This window comes from Canis lupus, chromosome 3 (genome assembly GCF_003254725.2).
Source record: "Canis lupus dingo isolate Sandy chromosome 3, ASM325472v2, whole genome shotgun sequence".
Classification (NCBI taxonomy): domain Eukaryota; kingdom Metazoa; phylum Chordata; class Mammalia; order Carnivora; family Canidae; genus Canis; species Canis lupus.
The window spans coordinates 70,506,553-70,522,820 of record NC_064245.1 but is presented as its reverse complement, the minus strand read 5'-3'; the positions used below and the strand labels follow the sequence as shown (position 1 = coordinate 70,522,820).

Below are 16,268 nucleotides of genomic sequence, written 5' to 3'. Positions count from 1 at the left end.
TGATTTTGGATCAGGTCAGGGTCACGATCTCAGGGTCATGGGAGTGAGCCCTGGGTCAGGCTCTGTACTCAGCAGAGTCTGCTTGAGTTTTCCTCCCTCTGCCCCTCCCCCTTGCTCATGCATGCATGCCTGCTCTCTCAAATAAATAAATAAATCTTAAAAAAAAAAAACAAAGAAAGAAAAATAATCCTAAATCATAGTTTTCTTTCTCTCCCCACCCACCACGCCACAGAAATTAAAGGGATTGGCAAATAATAGCTCTGAAAGATTTATAACCTCAGTTTAAGATCATGATACCTAGGAAAGAACAGAAACATTTGTTATTTTCTGGAAGAAATAAAATGCCAATGCAAATCACTTTCAAATGTAAATCCAAAGCAAGCATAATTCTGGTTTAATGCATGAAAGGTGTGTTCCACTAAGCTCCCTTTGATTCTCCGGGAAGATTGATCGAGTAATTATACTCTAGAGAGGAGGGTTAAGAAACTGTGTTGGAACTTATTAAATATGACATGCAGCGACTTTTCAATTTTGTTTAAAAAGTGAGCTTAAAAATAATTACATTTTAAATGGAATTCATAAATTTCTTATATCACTTAAGTGAACTGCAGAAAATCCTGCTGCACCATGATTTCGTTGAATTTGATAAGCTGTATCACCTATAAGTAGGAACTCACTGGTATTTTCCATAGGGTGATGGGACCGGAAGATCTGTAAAGCACTTCGAGTCATATTTTTGTTTACATGTACATCAATATACAGTGATTAAAGTAACATATTTATGCAAATATATCCAATTGTGGACATTTATGAACCTCCTCCCTTTCTTGTGGATTTTTTTTTAAGATTTTATTTATTTATTTATGAGAGACACAGAAAGAGAGGCAGAGGGAGAAGCAGGCTCCATGCAGGGAGCCCGATGCAGGACTCGATCCTGGGACTCCAGGATCATGCCCTGGGCCAAAGGCAGGCGCCAAACCACTGAGCCACCCAGGGATCCCTCTTGTGGATTTCTATAATGCCTTCCTAGACACCAGTTTCTCCCCCTGCCAACCTACTCTGCATTCTGCAGGTATCGTGATCATTCTAAAATGAAAACCTAGTAACATCACCCCCCAGATTAAACTTTGGTGTCTTTTCATCTTCTACTAACAGGGCCAGCTTCCTGGAAGTGCAACCTGAGCAGTTAAATAGAGCTCGGTGCTCAGAAGGGCCCTGCACTTGGTTTAACACCCAGAGATGGCTGTCTTTTATCCCTGAAATGTTGTTCCCTAAGGGATTACACTGACACACATGCATGAGCCGAGGCTATGCACCCAACATGTGCAGCCCCCACTCCTCTGTAATGCTCCACAAGCAGAGAATTCAGGTGGAAACCACAATGTGTGCAGGTTCAGTAAGTCCCAAGTAGATGGGTTTTGTCTACACCTGAGTAATGAGGGGCAGTGACATTCTATGGAGCATGAGGGTCCTATGATACCCTCTTCCCTGAGGTACATCCTTGTGTAAGCTGATCATTGATGCTGAATTGAAGACACAGAAGGAAACGAAAAGATAGGACAACCAAAGTTCCTTTTCCCCTCTCTCTCTCCTTACTCATTAGTAAGCTGAAGGTAGAGAGCATTGGCACACGTGCACATATCAAGGAGAGAAATTAAAACAGCTGAGTTCATTTTGCATAGCATTTCCTCTGTTCTGGAAATACGTGTACGTGCATGTGCTTTGAAATATGAATTGTGTGATCTGGCAATTCCACACGGGAGTTAAGTGCTCTTGTATTTGCATTTAAAACCGGCATTGCACAATATTCTTTCCATGATAATTTAAAATTGTAAATACTGTTTGCCTAGAATGCTATTAAATAGCAAATTAAAAAAAAAAACAACACCATGACAAATGGAGAGACAGAGAGAGAGACCATGGGAGAAAGAAAAAAGCTTTATATTTTTGTACCTTCAATGGCAGTTTTGTGATTCTTGCACAAGGGACACTCCCCACCCCCTACCCATTTTTCTTCCATACTGAGTCCCACAAATTAGGTAGCCAGCCCTGTTGACTGAGAATAGAAGTCAAAATTCCTCAATGTTACAGACCTGTGCGTATTGTGCCCCCACAAAATTCATATACTGGAACCCTGACCCTCAGTGGGCTGGTATTTGGAAGTGGAGCCTTTGGGAGGTAACTAGGGGGAGATGAGGTCATGAACACTGGGCCCCTAGGATGGGATCAGTGTCTTTGGAAGAGGAAGAGACAAGAGCTCCCTTTCTCTCCACCAGGTGAAGATACACTGAGAAAACAGCTGTCTGCAAACACAAAGCAAATGCTCATCAACACTTTGATCTTGGACTTGCCGCCTCCAGAAACATGAGAAATAAATGTCTGTTGTTTAAGCCCCTGGTGTGGGTTATTTTTTGCAACAGCCTGAGCTGAGACACATAGCGTGACATTCTAGGTTCTTGAATGTCTGGTGTTGGCCTCAGTCTCCTGTCTCATCTCTAAGGCTGCCTTCCCCCTCCCCTATCACACCTGCTCCCCATTAACTCTGGGGTACTGAATCCCTTCTAATTCTCTCTACCCAACTTGCCTCCATACATGCAGCCCCCTCTGTCCAGAAGAGCCTTTCCTCGCACCATCTTCCCAGTTTCCTTCCACCTTACATTATTTCCCCTTTTTTTCTGGGAAAAAGGATGGGTCTCAAAAGTTGCCTTTTCTGGAAACACTTCCCAGACCTAGTTTGGGGCTTCATCTGAAATGACACATTGAAGTTACTATATAATGGTAAAACTAGGTATATTTTTTCCCCAGGGGTACCCTGACAAAATACCACAGAACAGAAGCCTCAAAACAACAGAAATTTATCCCCTCACAGTTCTGAAGGCTATAAATCTAAGATCAAGGGATGCCATCATGGGTTGGTTTCTTCTGCGACTGTGAGGGAACATCTGTTCCTTGTCTCCCTCCTAGTTCCTGGGGTGTTGCCTGCAATTTTCAGTGTTCCTTGGCTTGTAGATGAATTATGGAAAGTCCTAATCTCCGTCTTCATGTTCACATGGCATTCTTCTTATGTGTGTGTGTCTGTGTTTGTGTCCCAATTTCCCCTTTTCTATTGGATGAGGACCCACGCTAATGGCCTCAGCTTAACTTCATTGCATTTCTGTCTCCAAATAAGCTCATGTTCTGAGGTACTGTGGGTTAGGCTTCAACTTACTGATTTGGGGGGACTCAATTCAATCCATGACATGAAGCATCCAGAAAACTTTTTATTCTTTCCCCTCAAATGCCAAAGGGATGGACATTTTCTAAGACAGGAGCCCAATATCTAATTCTCCCTAAAACCCCATTCCAGTCCCTAGGCCCTCTGTAAGGATTTAGCCAACACAAGACTCAAAAGGCAGCTTGATCCATGTCAATGACACTGACCACCAGCAAAAGGACACCTGCTCCCCAGTCACTGTTCCACATGACTTGCCAGAGTCAACCTACTAAAAACAGGCTCTGTCGGAACAGTCTGTTTCCTAGGGGAATGAAATGGGAAGGAACCTCCTGACAGCAAGGCCTGGCAATTAGCCTGGGGGAAGTCAGAACACCTCCTTCTCTGGGCTCAGGAAAGAGTGGCTCTCATCCGACATCCCTCTACATACATGACCTATCTTACGCTGCCATGTGCTGACATCACCTCACTCTGTTCCCGTGGCAACCGTGTAGTCATATCCCCATTCTCAAGAGGAGGAAACTAAGGCTTAGGAAGGTGAAGTTGCCAGCCTGCAGTTACATAGACAATACACAGACAAATCAGAGACTGACCCTATGGTAACTCCCAAATCTCTGCTTTTAGCCTCTTTGCAGTCACCTCCCTCAGTCACAGAATGTAATTTTACTTAATAAACTTTGCCTAGCACTGTCTTTATTATGTGCCAGAGTATGTAGTAAGGATTTCACATAGAGTAACTCACTCCTCAAAACGCTTTATGAATTAAGGCCCATTTAATCTCCATTTTACAGAGGAGGAAACTGACAGGGAGGAAAAGAAACTTACTCAAGGTCACCCACCTAGCAGGGGGCAGAGCCAGCATGGAGCCCCAAGCAGTCTGACCCAAGACACTGAGTTAACATCTCCAAGCCACAACATCCCCAGTTAACCATACCTCTCTTACAGCATTTTTGGTGCTCTTAACCACTATGATAGGTAAGGGGCTGTCCCACTGGAAGACTCCATGATAAAGCCGGGCAGGGGGCCTGGTGTACCCCAGAGACACACAAGCCCAGAGGCCCATGCCCATCTCTAAGGGGAACTGGCTGAAACAGCATCGGCTGCAGCTCTAGCATGGGAGCCAAAGTGTGGTGCTTGCATGTCCTCGGGAACCTGCTGTTAGCTTCCCACACATAGGCCAGCACCTGAGCCAGGCAAGCCCTGCATCCACATAACCACCGTCCACACCACTGACAGTTCATCCACTATACACCTATTCAAAAAATATCCACTGAACAAGTCACAAGCAAAGAGTCTAAAAAAAGGTACACATGGCCACAATGAACATCATTATTTTGCATCTACCTTACTTTACTTTAGCTTGCTTCCTATTTACAGAAGTCTCCATCCATTTTCAATTTGAGCTGGAAATAGAAAGCTCCTTGGTAAAAGGTTCTGTTAACGTAAAATCAATCAAGAGAGAAAACAGTATTAAATAAATAACAGTGCAGGGATATAGGGCTGTAGTAAAAAAAAAAAAAAAAAAAATTCCCCAGGTGGGATGCCAATGACGGAGCTGGGGAAAGACTGGGATGAGGGAAAGAGCTTTCCAGGTACACAAAGAGAAGTGACAGTGCCACAAGGTTACTACCCAAGACACTGAGTTAAAATCTCCAAGCCACAACATTCCCAGTTAACCATACCTCTCTTACAGCATTTTTCTTCTGACACCGGGAAGGAACCTATTACCTTTCCTACGCTACACAGTTATTTTTCCCTGTGTTTTCTGAAAACTGCTCAAGGTCAAGTAGTTATGAGGACAGACATTTTGTAAAGCAGTGGGACCTGGACAAGACACTACAAGAGCCATGGGCCCTGTGCTCAAAGAGACTCCCATCTCATGGGGGAGACAGACACAAATGAAGTATTCACATGAATAAATGCAGAATTAGCCCTGTGATAAATGAAATGAAGGAGAATTAGGTAGTTTGAGGGGGGCAGGAGTCTTGACCCAGGCTGGGAATCAGATAGGAGACCCTGAAGAAGGATGAGTGGGAGATGACCAAGCCAAACAGGGTGGAGGTGGCAGTGATGGCGGCTGGAGCGATTTGGAGAAATTTAGAAGGTAAAACCAACACAGCCAGATGCCTCATTGGACTTATGGGGGAAAGGAAGATGCAATGGCTGAAGAAAACACAAAATATTTTGGCCTCTGCAGCTGGATAGATGATGGTATTATACACTAAGCTGGGAAACTCTGGAATCACATGAGTTTGAGGTTACTTCAAGGGTTTGGGGGAATTTTTGTTTGTTTTTGGAAGATTTTATTTTAGGGATGGCTGGGTGGCTCAGCGGTTGAGCATCTGCCCTTGGCTCAGGTCGGATCCTAGGGTCCTGGAATTGAGTCCCACGTTGGGCTCCCGGCAGGGAGCCTGCTTCTCCCTCTACCTATGTCTCTGCCTCTCTCTGTGTGTCTCCCATGAATAAATAAATAAAACTTCTAAATAAATAAATATTTTATTTTATTTGAGAGAGAGAGAGATTGCACACAGGGAGGAGCAGAGGGGGAGGTAGAGGAACAAGCAGACTCCCAGCTGAGTACAGAGCCCAGCTGGGGCTTGATTTTATGACCCTGAGACCATGACCTAAGCCAAAATCAAGAGTCAGACGCTCAACCGACTGAGCCACCCAGGCACCCTAAGGTTGTTTTGAATTTGAGATATTCTTTTGAGACATCCAAGTGGAATTACATATAGAAATATAGAAACATAGAGTTGGAGGCCAGAGGAGAAATATGAATGAAGGAAATAAATTACTGAGTCACTGTTAAGAAAAAGAAACACATGCCAGTTATTAATATACGATCCTCAGCTCCAAATCCACTGCTTTGTGATGCTGGGGCAGGACCCCAACACATTTCTGCTGTTTCCAGCTGGCTTCACACCCCGCACTGCCAACAGAGGGCGTGAGAGGCACTGCCAGACCAGCAGGAAGGGCCCTTCCCTTCTTCCAGCCCTTGGTCCATCTGTCAGCGGGCTGGTGTGCAGGGGGCCCGGTGAACCTCCCCTCAGCGGCACTCATGGACGAGCTGCACCCTCTGGAAAGTTCCTCTGCCCCCCAGTAGCTGCCTGTTCCTCTGGCCACCAGGCCCTCTCCAAAGAGATCTGAAACACAGCCTGGCCGGATAGCGGGTGGGGCAGGGGGGGGGGGGTCCTCTTCCAGGTCTTGAGTTCCTTCCGTGCTCCCTCACCCTCAGCCCTGCAAGGAGCAGCCATTCTGCTGGAGCTGCTACTTCTGTACTCCTAGAGTCTTCTCCGACTCCTTTTCATAGTTAGCCTTTTTACTATATGAATTCTTTTTATTACATTTTCTCTTTTTGAAAACCAGTGTGGCTTCTGTCTCCTGACTGCACTGGTACTGATGCCCGGTGACTGAGCATGCAGGGGTGATAAGATGAGCAGGGAGACAGGAGAGAGGGCTGAGCAAGAGGCCCAAGGGCTCAGTCTTGAGGAACTCCGAGATTTACTGCAAAGGAGAGTAAGCCCCTTTGTTTTCTGCATGGGACTATTCCCCTGGGGTTGTCGGGACCCTCGCTGCTCTTTCTAGAGCAGTGTCTCCATCTCCATCTGCAATTGCTCCAAGCCCAGATTTTAGACAAGTGAGTATTGCTAAGAATATTTTGTTCCTTCCAATTCTCTCAGGAAAATGCCTAAGCTCAGTGCTAGCTTATGCTGTTTGATCCTCCTAAAATACCCATCCTTTTTCTCATAAGGCATTTAAACCCTTCCCTCAAGACTCAACATAAATCCTGTTTCCATCTTAACACCCTCTTCACTCCAGCTCATATTGTGGGAAGGCCACCTCCCTTCTCTCTACCCTTCTGCTGTCCCATAAATCAGGAATTTTGTCTTACCCAGAAAACAGTGGAAACAAGTTCCACCTTCTCTCTCAGAGGCAAGAGAAGGGATATCCCGCATCATGACATGCAAGCCTTTGAGACCCACTCATCCTTACATTTGGGGAAATTTCTCAGGAGTTCTCTGTGCACCATAACAGGGAGCTGCCGAGATGTTGGCAGTACAGAATCCACTCTGTAGACTCCAGTCTGCCCAAGTAAGCTCCCAAGGGTGAAACTGAGGGACAGCAATTGAAAGGTCATCCTGGACTCAAATCCAAGGCACTGTCTCCAAACCAACTTTAGTGGTGATAAGGGTGAACTTTCTGCATTTGCTTCTCAATAGTCTGTGGATCTAGAGGAATGCAGGAAATTGACCCCACTAAGGACTGCTTTCACCTCTCATTCAACCATTAGCTGCTGTGTGCCTTCACTGGCCCCGTCCGAGGCTTGGCAGACACAAAGGTGGAACAGAAATGCTTGCTGATCTTCTGGAGGTTTCAGTCTAGTGCAGAAGACGGACATGTAATCAAATGACTACGTGAGATGAGCCAAAGGGTTCCAAGCCAGGTTTCAAGGAACACAGTAAAGCAGGTACTGCTGTGGGTGCTTCTGTTTGTTTCACTTACCCTTCTTCTCTTGATCTCCCAAGTACTCCTCGGGAGAACGCTTCATAGACTTCCTTAGTCCACATGCCTCTAGTAGTGCCAACTCCATCCCTGGGATCGGAGGGTGAGCAGTCAACCCAGCCTGGCCACATAGATCAGTCATGGTGATCTGGTGATTGGTTAAAGAATGCTCAGGACTTAACCAGAACTGATCAGAATGAACACTGGGATTGTTTTCTGACATGACTATGAAAAGAAAGATTCTCCCTTGTCCATCCTCAGAGCTCCAAGGCCCTGAGCCTCCAGATCATAGGGGCCCAATGATGAGACAGCCAGCCCGTAAGCCACACAAAGGAGAGCAGAGTCTCCAAGGAGGCAGATTCCTGATGACACTGTTGAGAACCTGCTTCCACCAGATGTATACCTTCACTCATTCACTTATTCATTCATCCTTCAAAAATGTATTGGGCATCTGCTGTGTTCCAGGTGTTCTTTTAGGCCTTGGGCACACAGCAGTGAATAAATCCCACCAAATCTCTACCTTAAGGGAGCTTGTGATCATCTGGGGGAAGACAAACTATATCTAATGAAATAAGTAAAATAAAAAGTATGATAGATGATGATAGTTGCTGTGAATTGCAAAGCAAGGCCAGGAAGGTGGGTTGGGAGTGCCGTTGAAAGTAGGGTGGTCAGTGAAGGCCTCAGAAGGAAGGTGACATTTGTGTGAAGACACGGCAAAGGTAAAGGAGTGGACTGTGGAGGAGAAGCACTGCAGGCTTGGGAAACAGGTGCCAGGCTACAGGATGAGGGTTGTCCAGGTGTCTGAGGGGTGGCAGGGAGGCCAGACAAAGGAAGGAGATGGAGACAGAGAGGCCAAGCCTGATGGGCATTTCTAAGGACTTCTGCTTTTACTTGCTACTGGGGCAGGAGAAGAGGTTGAGCAGGGAATGACATGCCCCACACACACTGGTATAGGATCACTCTGGTGCTGCATTGAGGTGATGCTAAGTGGGGGAAGAGCAAAAGCAAGGAAACCAGTTAGGGAGGCTACTGTAATCATCTAACCAGAACATATGACCATAGCTTAGACCAGATGGTAGTGATGGAGATTGTGAGAAGTGACCAGAGCCAATTAAAATTCCCTTTAAAAGACTTTTTGCTGATTAACAGAAGGAGGCTCATCTATCATGCCACTTTGCACCTAATCTCAGATGGCATCCACATTAAACACACCTTTGTTTTGTGTATCACCAAGAAGGAAATGCTGCCAATTAGTCTACACTGTGTCTCTTTCTAATCACTTGAAAAAGCTCTTTCCGACCTATTATATATCATGCTAGTGTGAACAGCAATAACCACATGCAAATAATGAAACCACATCACAAATACCACACTGGCGAAACTGCATCCCAATATCAGAGAGCTAAAACACGGAAAAATGAGTGCATTAGAATCAGTGGAATACAGTAGTTTGTATACGTATGTCTGACTTTATAGAGATGACTGACACAAACTTTAAGCTTATAAAAATCATACTTATTTTCTATGATTTTTGAAAAGTAGAGATGATCTTAGCACTCAGTTCCACTAAACAATCTCATACTGATTTATGGCTATTTTCTTAAGCATCCCTTACCCCCATGTAGAAGACAAAACGCATTTTCAAATAAGGCATGGTTCTTAAAATCTAAGTTTTACATCCTAGACTCCTGTACTAAATATGCAGATGCCTGATACGGGTATGAACACCAACCCCCTAAACCCACATCCTTTACATGGCATCTGTCCACTTTCTACCTCTGTACAGACTCTCATTATAAGGGCAAAGTATATTCTATGCGATTCCGAGCCACCTCAGGATAGTTTTGGTTTAACCTTATGTTCAAACCACAATTGTTACAAGTATGGAAACCAAGGTGTAACATGAATGAGTTTGCCTAAAGTACTAAAAGAGCTGAGGCAAAATCGAGGGTGAACCCTGCAGCATAGATGTCAGACACTTTGTGAATCACAAATGACAGAGACACCTCAGGTTCAAGAGACTGTCTCCAGGTGAAGCATGACTACAATGTTAAGGGGTAATTATTTAATTGTGTTGGGTGTCTGAATCTTTCCAGAGGAAAGCAACTTTTGTAGATTTTCTTAGACCAAGAAGATGTTTTCATGTTCTAAGCCACACATCAAGTTACCTGGTCCAATAATACTGTGGAAATAACACTTATTTTAAACGACCCTTTAATGTATGACATTCTAAAATGTGAATACCCAGAACTGGTGATGAGGTTGTTAAATCAATACCCCCAAATGTGTGAATGTAGGCCATAAATCTATAGAACATTGATAAAAACCCTTTGGAAACATAAATTTTGACTACGTTTTTGGAGCCCTAAAAAATATTCAATCCCTTTGATCCAATAATCCCTCCCCTTGCACTTTATTTTTTAAAATGTATTTATTTGAGAGAGAGAGAGAGAGAGAGAGAGAGAGAGAGAGAATGCACGTGCCTGCACACACACAAGCCGGAGAGGGAGAGAGAGAATCCTAAGCAGGCTCCACACGCAGCACAGAGTCCAATGCGTGGCTTGATCTCAAGACCCTGAGATCGTGACCTAAGCTGAAATCAAGAGTCATATACTTAACCGACTGAGCCACTGAGGCGTCCCAGGAATTCCTTTAAAAGAAGGGGAAAATGCACAAAATTTTCAAGCAGATTATTTATAAAGATGGAATAATGAAAATAGCCTAAATGTCTAACAATAAGAAAATATTTAAGTAAATTACAATAGTCCGTGGTGATGGCATATTACAGCCCATTAAAATATTGATTTGAAGACACCATGGCAACCTGAGCCACTTTAAATACAATACTAAGAGAAAAGGCAGAAATCGTTGGATCTGCAGCAGGTGTCCGATTATATAAAAATGTCTAGATGTGAATAAGGACAGTGTGGGGGAGAAACAACTTAAATGCAATTTTGACACGAATTTGGAAAGGGAGAGGATTTTGCTTTCATTCCCAGAGGTTGGATTATGATGGGACTGCCCAACAAATGCTTTTTGAAGATGGCATGTGAGGTGATTCCTGCAAACGAGCAAGTGCTGTCAGAATGTATTGTTACAATCTTCCTGTCAAGGTCTGTGCAAAGAGCCCCCTGGGGTGGGGTGGTGGAGCCTGGCCTGAGTGCTGGGCTCATTCTGCAGGGCCACACGTGTCTGGGGCAGTTACAATTGCCCCAGGCCTCCAGAGGCAGCAGGGAGAGCGCGGTTAGGTGCTGCCTCTGGAGTTCAACAGACCTGGGTGTGAGTCCAGCTCATCCACACACAGGCTATGGGCTTTTCCTGGGGTCCTCAGTTCAGTTACCTCTCTAGAAAAATGCAGATTCTGAGACCTCCCCAGGCTGAGTTGTGATGATTCCCAATCAGGTACGAAAAGGAGCCCATGCACCGCATCAGAAAGTTAATTGTTAATATTAGCTGGATGCAGGTTAAACTTTTGCCATTAGGAGGTAGATGGGCATGATACAGCCATGCAATGCAAACTTTCAGCTAGGGTTTAGTATTAAATCACTTACAAACCAGACTTGTTTTGCCCAGGTAGGTGTTTGCATCTTCAACTACCCAACACCTCCGGTTTGGGAGAGCATGTTCGTGCACTGGACCATGTCACTCCCCTGCTTAAAATTCTTCAGCAACTCCAGATGCCTATGCAATTGAGTCCAAACACATGGCCACTTGGCCCTTTAAGGCTGGTCCAGCACTTGGGGTTCACCCCCGTGCCTTCCAGCCACACACTCCACATTGCAGGAGTACTAACTGCCCCCCAAGTCCTCCCCACAGTGATCCCTGCTGACTCTTTACCATCTGCCTTTGCACATTCTGTTCCCTCCTTCTAACACACCCTTCCCTTCTCTACCAACTCCTCCTTAGTGGAAACACCTGCCACTTGCACAAGACTCCTCGCTAAGAGGAAGTCTTCTCTGCCCCTCCTCCCTGCCCCGGGTTAGGGACCCTCCTCTAGATTACCATAGTTCTCTGAGCTCCCTGCATTGTCCTGAGTATGTATTGGCTCTGGGAGTTCCCTGAGGGTTAGGATTTATGCCTTCATCTCCTGAATATTCCTGTTGCCTTCCACAGGGATGGGCACAAAAAAGATCATCAGTAAATGCCTATAGAATAAATGAATCCATTGGTGGCAAATCACAGTGCTTTACTTGCACAGGAAAATATATGAGGATATGCTGGCAAAATCAAACAAGTTAATGTTTCACTGGGCTGGAAGCTGGCAAAATGAGGCAAGTCCTCACCTTGTACTTTAAGAACCCTGAAACAGGCAGTTAACCTTGGATCCAGTATGCTTTGGGAACGAGGAACGGCAGCAGGAAAATCCAAAGGTTGGCCACAACGGATGTAACTATTGTGCCAATTAACATTTTAAAGCATGTTTTCTGGGATAGAGAGGATAGAGACAGCTGTCAATATAAGGGAGGCAAATTTCTCTGCAAATGAGAGAAAGAAAATGCTAAGAAAATTACCCACTTGACGGGAAGAGCACTGGGTGTTATACTATATGTTGGCAAATTGAACTCCATTAAAAAAATATATTCAAAAAAATTACCTAAAGTACAACCTTTGATCCAGGCTAGAACCAGGAACCCAATCCCTATAATTGGAGGTGATATGGAAGTTTGTGCTTTCTTCTATGAAGGGAGTCGGTGGCTTTCACGAAAAGGCTCTCTCTAAGGGCTCTGGTTGCCACCTCCAAACTCTATGCTGAAGTTCTAACCTCCAGTGTGACTACATCTGGAGATGGGGCCTGAATAGAGATATTAAGTGAGGTCATAAGGGCGGAGCCTTAATCTGACAGGACGGATATTCATAGAAGAGGAGGAGACTCCAGAGTGCTCTCTTTAGCTCCTCCACAGAGGAAAGGCCATGGGAGGCCACAAGGAGAGACTGGCCATCCGCAAGCCAGGAAGAAAGCGCTCCCCAGAAACCAACCCCGACAGCCCCTCAATCTTGGACTTCTGGACTCTAGAACAGAGAGAAAACAAATTTCTGTTGTTGAAGCCACCACCACCAACAAATTCTGTCGTTTCAGCATTGGTGGTCTTGTGTTACAACAGCCTGAGTAGACGAATGCAGATGCCTTGACCAAATCAGGAGAGTCCTGACTTGTTGCAAATAGAAGGGTTTTGATGCAAGTCAAGCTTTCCACCTGTCAATGAGTATATATCTTCTCCTAGGATCTGAGCGGCCCTGAGTGTAACCTTAAAGGACAGAAGTGCTTCACAGGGGCGAGCCTGGCCCAGAGCCACCCCAAGCAGGCTGTCCCATAGCACAGCACACCTAACACTGACTTCAGTGTCAAGATCACTTTGACTTCCATGGAGAGGTTGAGAGTTAGCGTGAACCTGGCTGGGGACAGGTTCAGCTACATGGTGTCCAGACTCTTCCTGGGACACCCAAGGGCCTCCACCACCTTCCTGCCTACCTCTCTTCTGTCCATCTGTCCATGCCTGACTCCCCGCCTGCCTGTGCCCCAGACTAAAGAACCAGGAAGGCCTCCGGTCTCCTTGGGTGCCCAGATGTCTACACTGGCCCCGCTCACCATCCTTATCATCATGAATGGTCATGGATTATTCAGTGCTACTACACTAGGTATTCCTTTAGGGTAAAGAACCAAATGGGGCTGACCCACTTAACTTAGGTTAGCTGTCTTCATGTATCCTTTTGAGAGGGGCTGTCTGGACCAGCATGTGACTACCACCCACAGCCTTTGCCATTCTAGAAACCATGATCTGTGCCCACAAGCCTATGCCCGGATGGTGATGAGAAGCACTCCCTCCAGGGCTGTTCGACCCCCAAGCCAGCTCTGCTCCTTAGGACCTGTGACTAGGCCGCATCCCTTCCTTCAACTGCATAAAAGGAACAACAGAAGTATCCACCTCCTTCGGTTGCTGTGAGAATGAGAGAGAACACATCTAAAGCCCTAGACCAGCGCCTGGCACAGAGTATGTGCTCAGTACATCCTAGCTCTTCTGTGGGGCATGGTGAAGGCAGCAGAACCCACAGCATTAGGAAACCAAGCTTTTAAAGGCAGAGTTAACAGGTAACCAACAATACTGAGCTGATTTTATTTATAAGGCACTTTTCACTGGATTACCAGTGGTTAAGCCTCAAACAACCCCGTAGCCCAAGGCAGCCTAAGGCAGCGGGTGGTGTCCTAAGGCTCATCTCGTAGGCGAAGAAACAAAGGTTTCCGGGAGGTTAAGCGAGTTGCCCAGAACACACAGCGATGGAAACGGCGTTTTGCCAGTTCAAATACGGAGCTCCCGGGAGCTGAGCCACAAGGAAGCGCAGCCCTGGAGTTCAGGTGGGGCTGGACCACCCGCCCAGCCCTCCGTGGCGGCTGCCGCAGGCGGGACGCCCTCCCTGGAGTCACGGAGTTTAGCCAAGAAAAGTTTCCGTCGGCTGTCCTCGGCGAGGGGGGCGAGCGGCGCGGAGCGTGCCCGAGCAGGAGACCAGCGCGTCGCGGACACACACTCGCACTCGCACACACACTCGCACACGCACAGGCCGCCTCCCCGAGCCCCCCGCCCTGGGGACCTGGGCTGGGGCAGCCGCAACCGGGCAGCACCGGGACTCGCGCCCAGGGCAGCTCCTCCTGCGCTCCCCGAGGAGGGCTGGGCCGCGCCCCCAGTCCGACCGGCCCGCGGGGCAGCGGCACCCAGGACCAAGCCCGGCAGACGCCCCGCGCCGCGCCGCGGATGCAGGGGTGCGCCCCTCGCTCTTACCTTCCTCGTTCTCGTCAAACACGGGGGGCTTGTGGGAGTGGTTCCCGCCCATATTCCGCCGCGGCGCCTGCCGCTGCTACATGCCCGGGCGCGGGGCGCGGGGCGCGGGGCGCGGGTCGCGGGAGCCGCTGGCGGGACGCGCGGGCGAGCGCCCAGCCCAGGCTGCAGCCGCGCGCCAGCCGGAGGGGGCCGAGCGCCACGCAGGGGCGGGACCGCGCCCGCCGCGCCCCCTCGAGCCGGCGCCCCCCGCGCTCGCCCGCCCGCCCCGCCCCGGCGCCCCGCCCGCAACCCCGAGCCGCGCTCCTCGCCGGCTGCAGCGCGCGGGGGCCCGGAGGCGGCGCGGCGGGCGGAGGGGGAGGGGGAGGGATGCGCGGGGGGCGAGCGCAGCCCGGGGGCGGGGGGGGCGCCGGAAGAGGGGCGCGGCGGGCCCACGCGAGCGAGTGCAGGGGGGCGGGGAGTGACCGCGATCCCGGCGTAGGGGCGCCCCCCGCGCGCAATAAGCGACTTGTGAGCACCTACTACGTGCCAGGCCCAGGTGACCCTTCTGTGGCACCTCTTCCCAACCCGGCCCTTAGAAGAATCCCTGTTCCCCGTCTTAGGGTCAGGCAGCCTGAGGTTTGGAGGGACCGCAGCTCCCGGTCCGCCCTGGCCGCTAAGGGAGCCCCCAGGGCGCCCCGTTGGGCTTTATTTGCCGTTCGAGCCGGTCCAGCGGCAGTGGTGCGTCTACCTGTTCTCCAGCAGACACCTTTCCTCTTCATGTTTTTCTAAATATTTAATGAATGAAAGTAAAGTCGTTTCCGTTTAGGGTACCCCTCATTCTACATGGGGAAACTGAGGCCCCAAAGAGGTGTGGTTTGCCCCAGACCTCTCTTCCTAGGAGAGGAGTGCCTGCCTGGGCATGCACCTCGGGATTCTCCAGAACCCTACGGCCTCCGAGTCTGAGAAACCAACCAACCAACGGGTGGGTTCGGATTGGGGTGCGTGGGTGCCCGGCAGCGGGAGCTGGGGAGTCCAGATCCGGATAGGAGAGCTGAGTGCTGGGTGCGATGGGTGCACCCCGAGGCTCGTGGGGCAAGCGCAGAACCTCGGAGACCCTCCCTGAGGGACGCGCAGGTTACCCTCGAGGTGCGGTCCCGCCCAGCCGGAGTGGCTTTGGGGATCTTTGACCACATCCTGCCATCTGCTGGGAGCCTTAAGCCACTGTCTGTGCTTTGATTTAAAAAAAAAAAAAAAATGGGTTCTTTTTGACTGTGTCCCCATCTTCTCTCCCCCTCCCTCCTTCCTTTTCTTTCTCTCCCTTGCAGGTGTGCTGGGGGTCAGGGGATGTCTCTCTGTGTAATACAGAAGGAAAAAAAAAAAAACAGAGGCAACAGGAAAAAGCTGAAAAGATGGTCCAGCTAGATTTACGATTGGCCCAAACTGCCAGGCCTTGGGGTGGGACAAGCCTCTTTTTTGCCTTTGAGTCCTTATCTGTGAAATGGGGAGACTGATAGTTACTCCCCAGGACTGCTGTGAGGATTATGTCAGAAACTATTTACAGAAGTAGGTAATAGTACCTGGTAATAGTAGAAATGATCAATAAACATTTCTTGCCTTTCATTCCACCGACAAGCACTGACTGAGTGGCCAGGCTACACTAGGCAACAGACTGAACACAGAATAGAGATAAGCCTCCGTATCCCTCCAGAGTCAAGGGGAGGAAATGGTCACAGGCTAGGGATTTGGGCCCTGTTCTGCTCAGGTTTAGTCCCACTCTGCTACTCTCTAGCAGGTTAACTGGG

General features: G+C 48.2%; 1 protein-coding gene across 2 annotated transcripts in view; it reads right to left on the bottom strand.

Annotated features, from left to right (window-relative positions):
- STK32B (serine/threonine kinase 32B) overlaps positions 1–14,615 on the bottom strand; it is a 385,511-nt gene extending 370,896 nt beyond the window's left edge. For both annotated transcript variants that reach the window (XM_025437605.3, XM_025437606.3), the window contains exon 1: positions 14,488–14,615. In XM_025437605.3, coding sequence (XP_025293390.1) covers positions 14,488–14,539 — 52 coding nt within the window. In that variant the 5' untranslated portion in view covers positions 14,540–14,615. The remainder of the gene's footprint in view (positions 1–14,487) is intronic.
- Between the last annotated feature and the right edge of the window lie 1,653 nt (positions 14,616–16,268).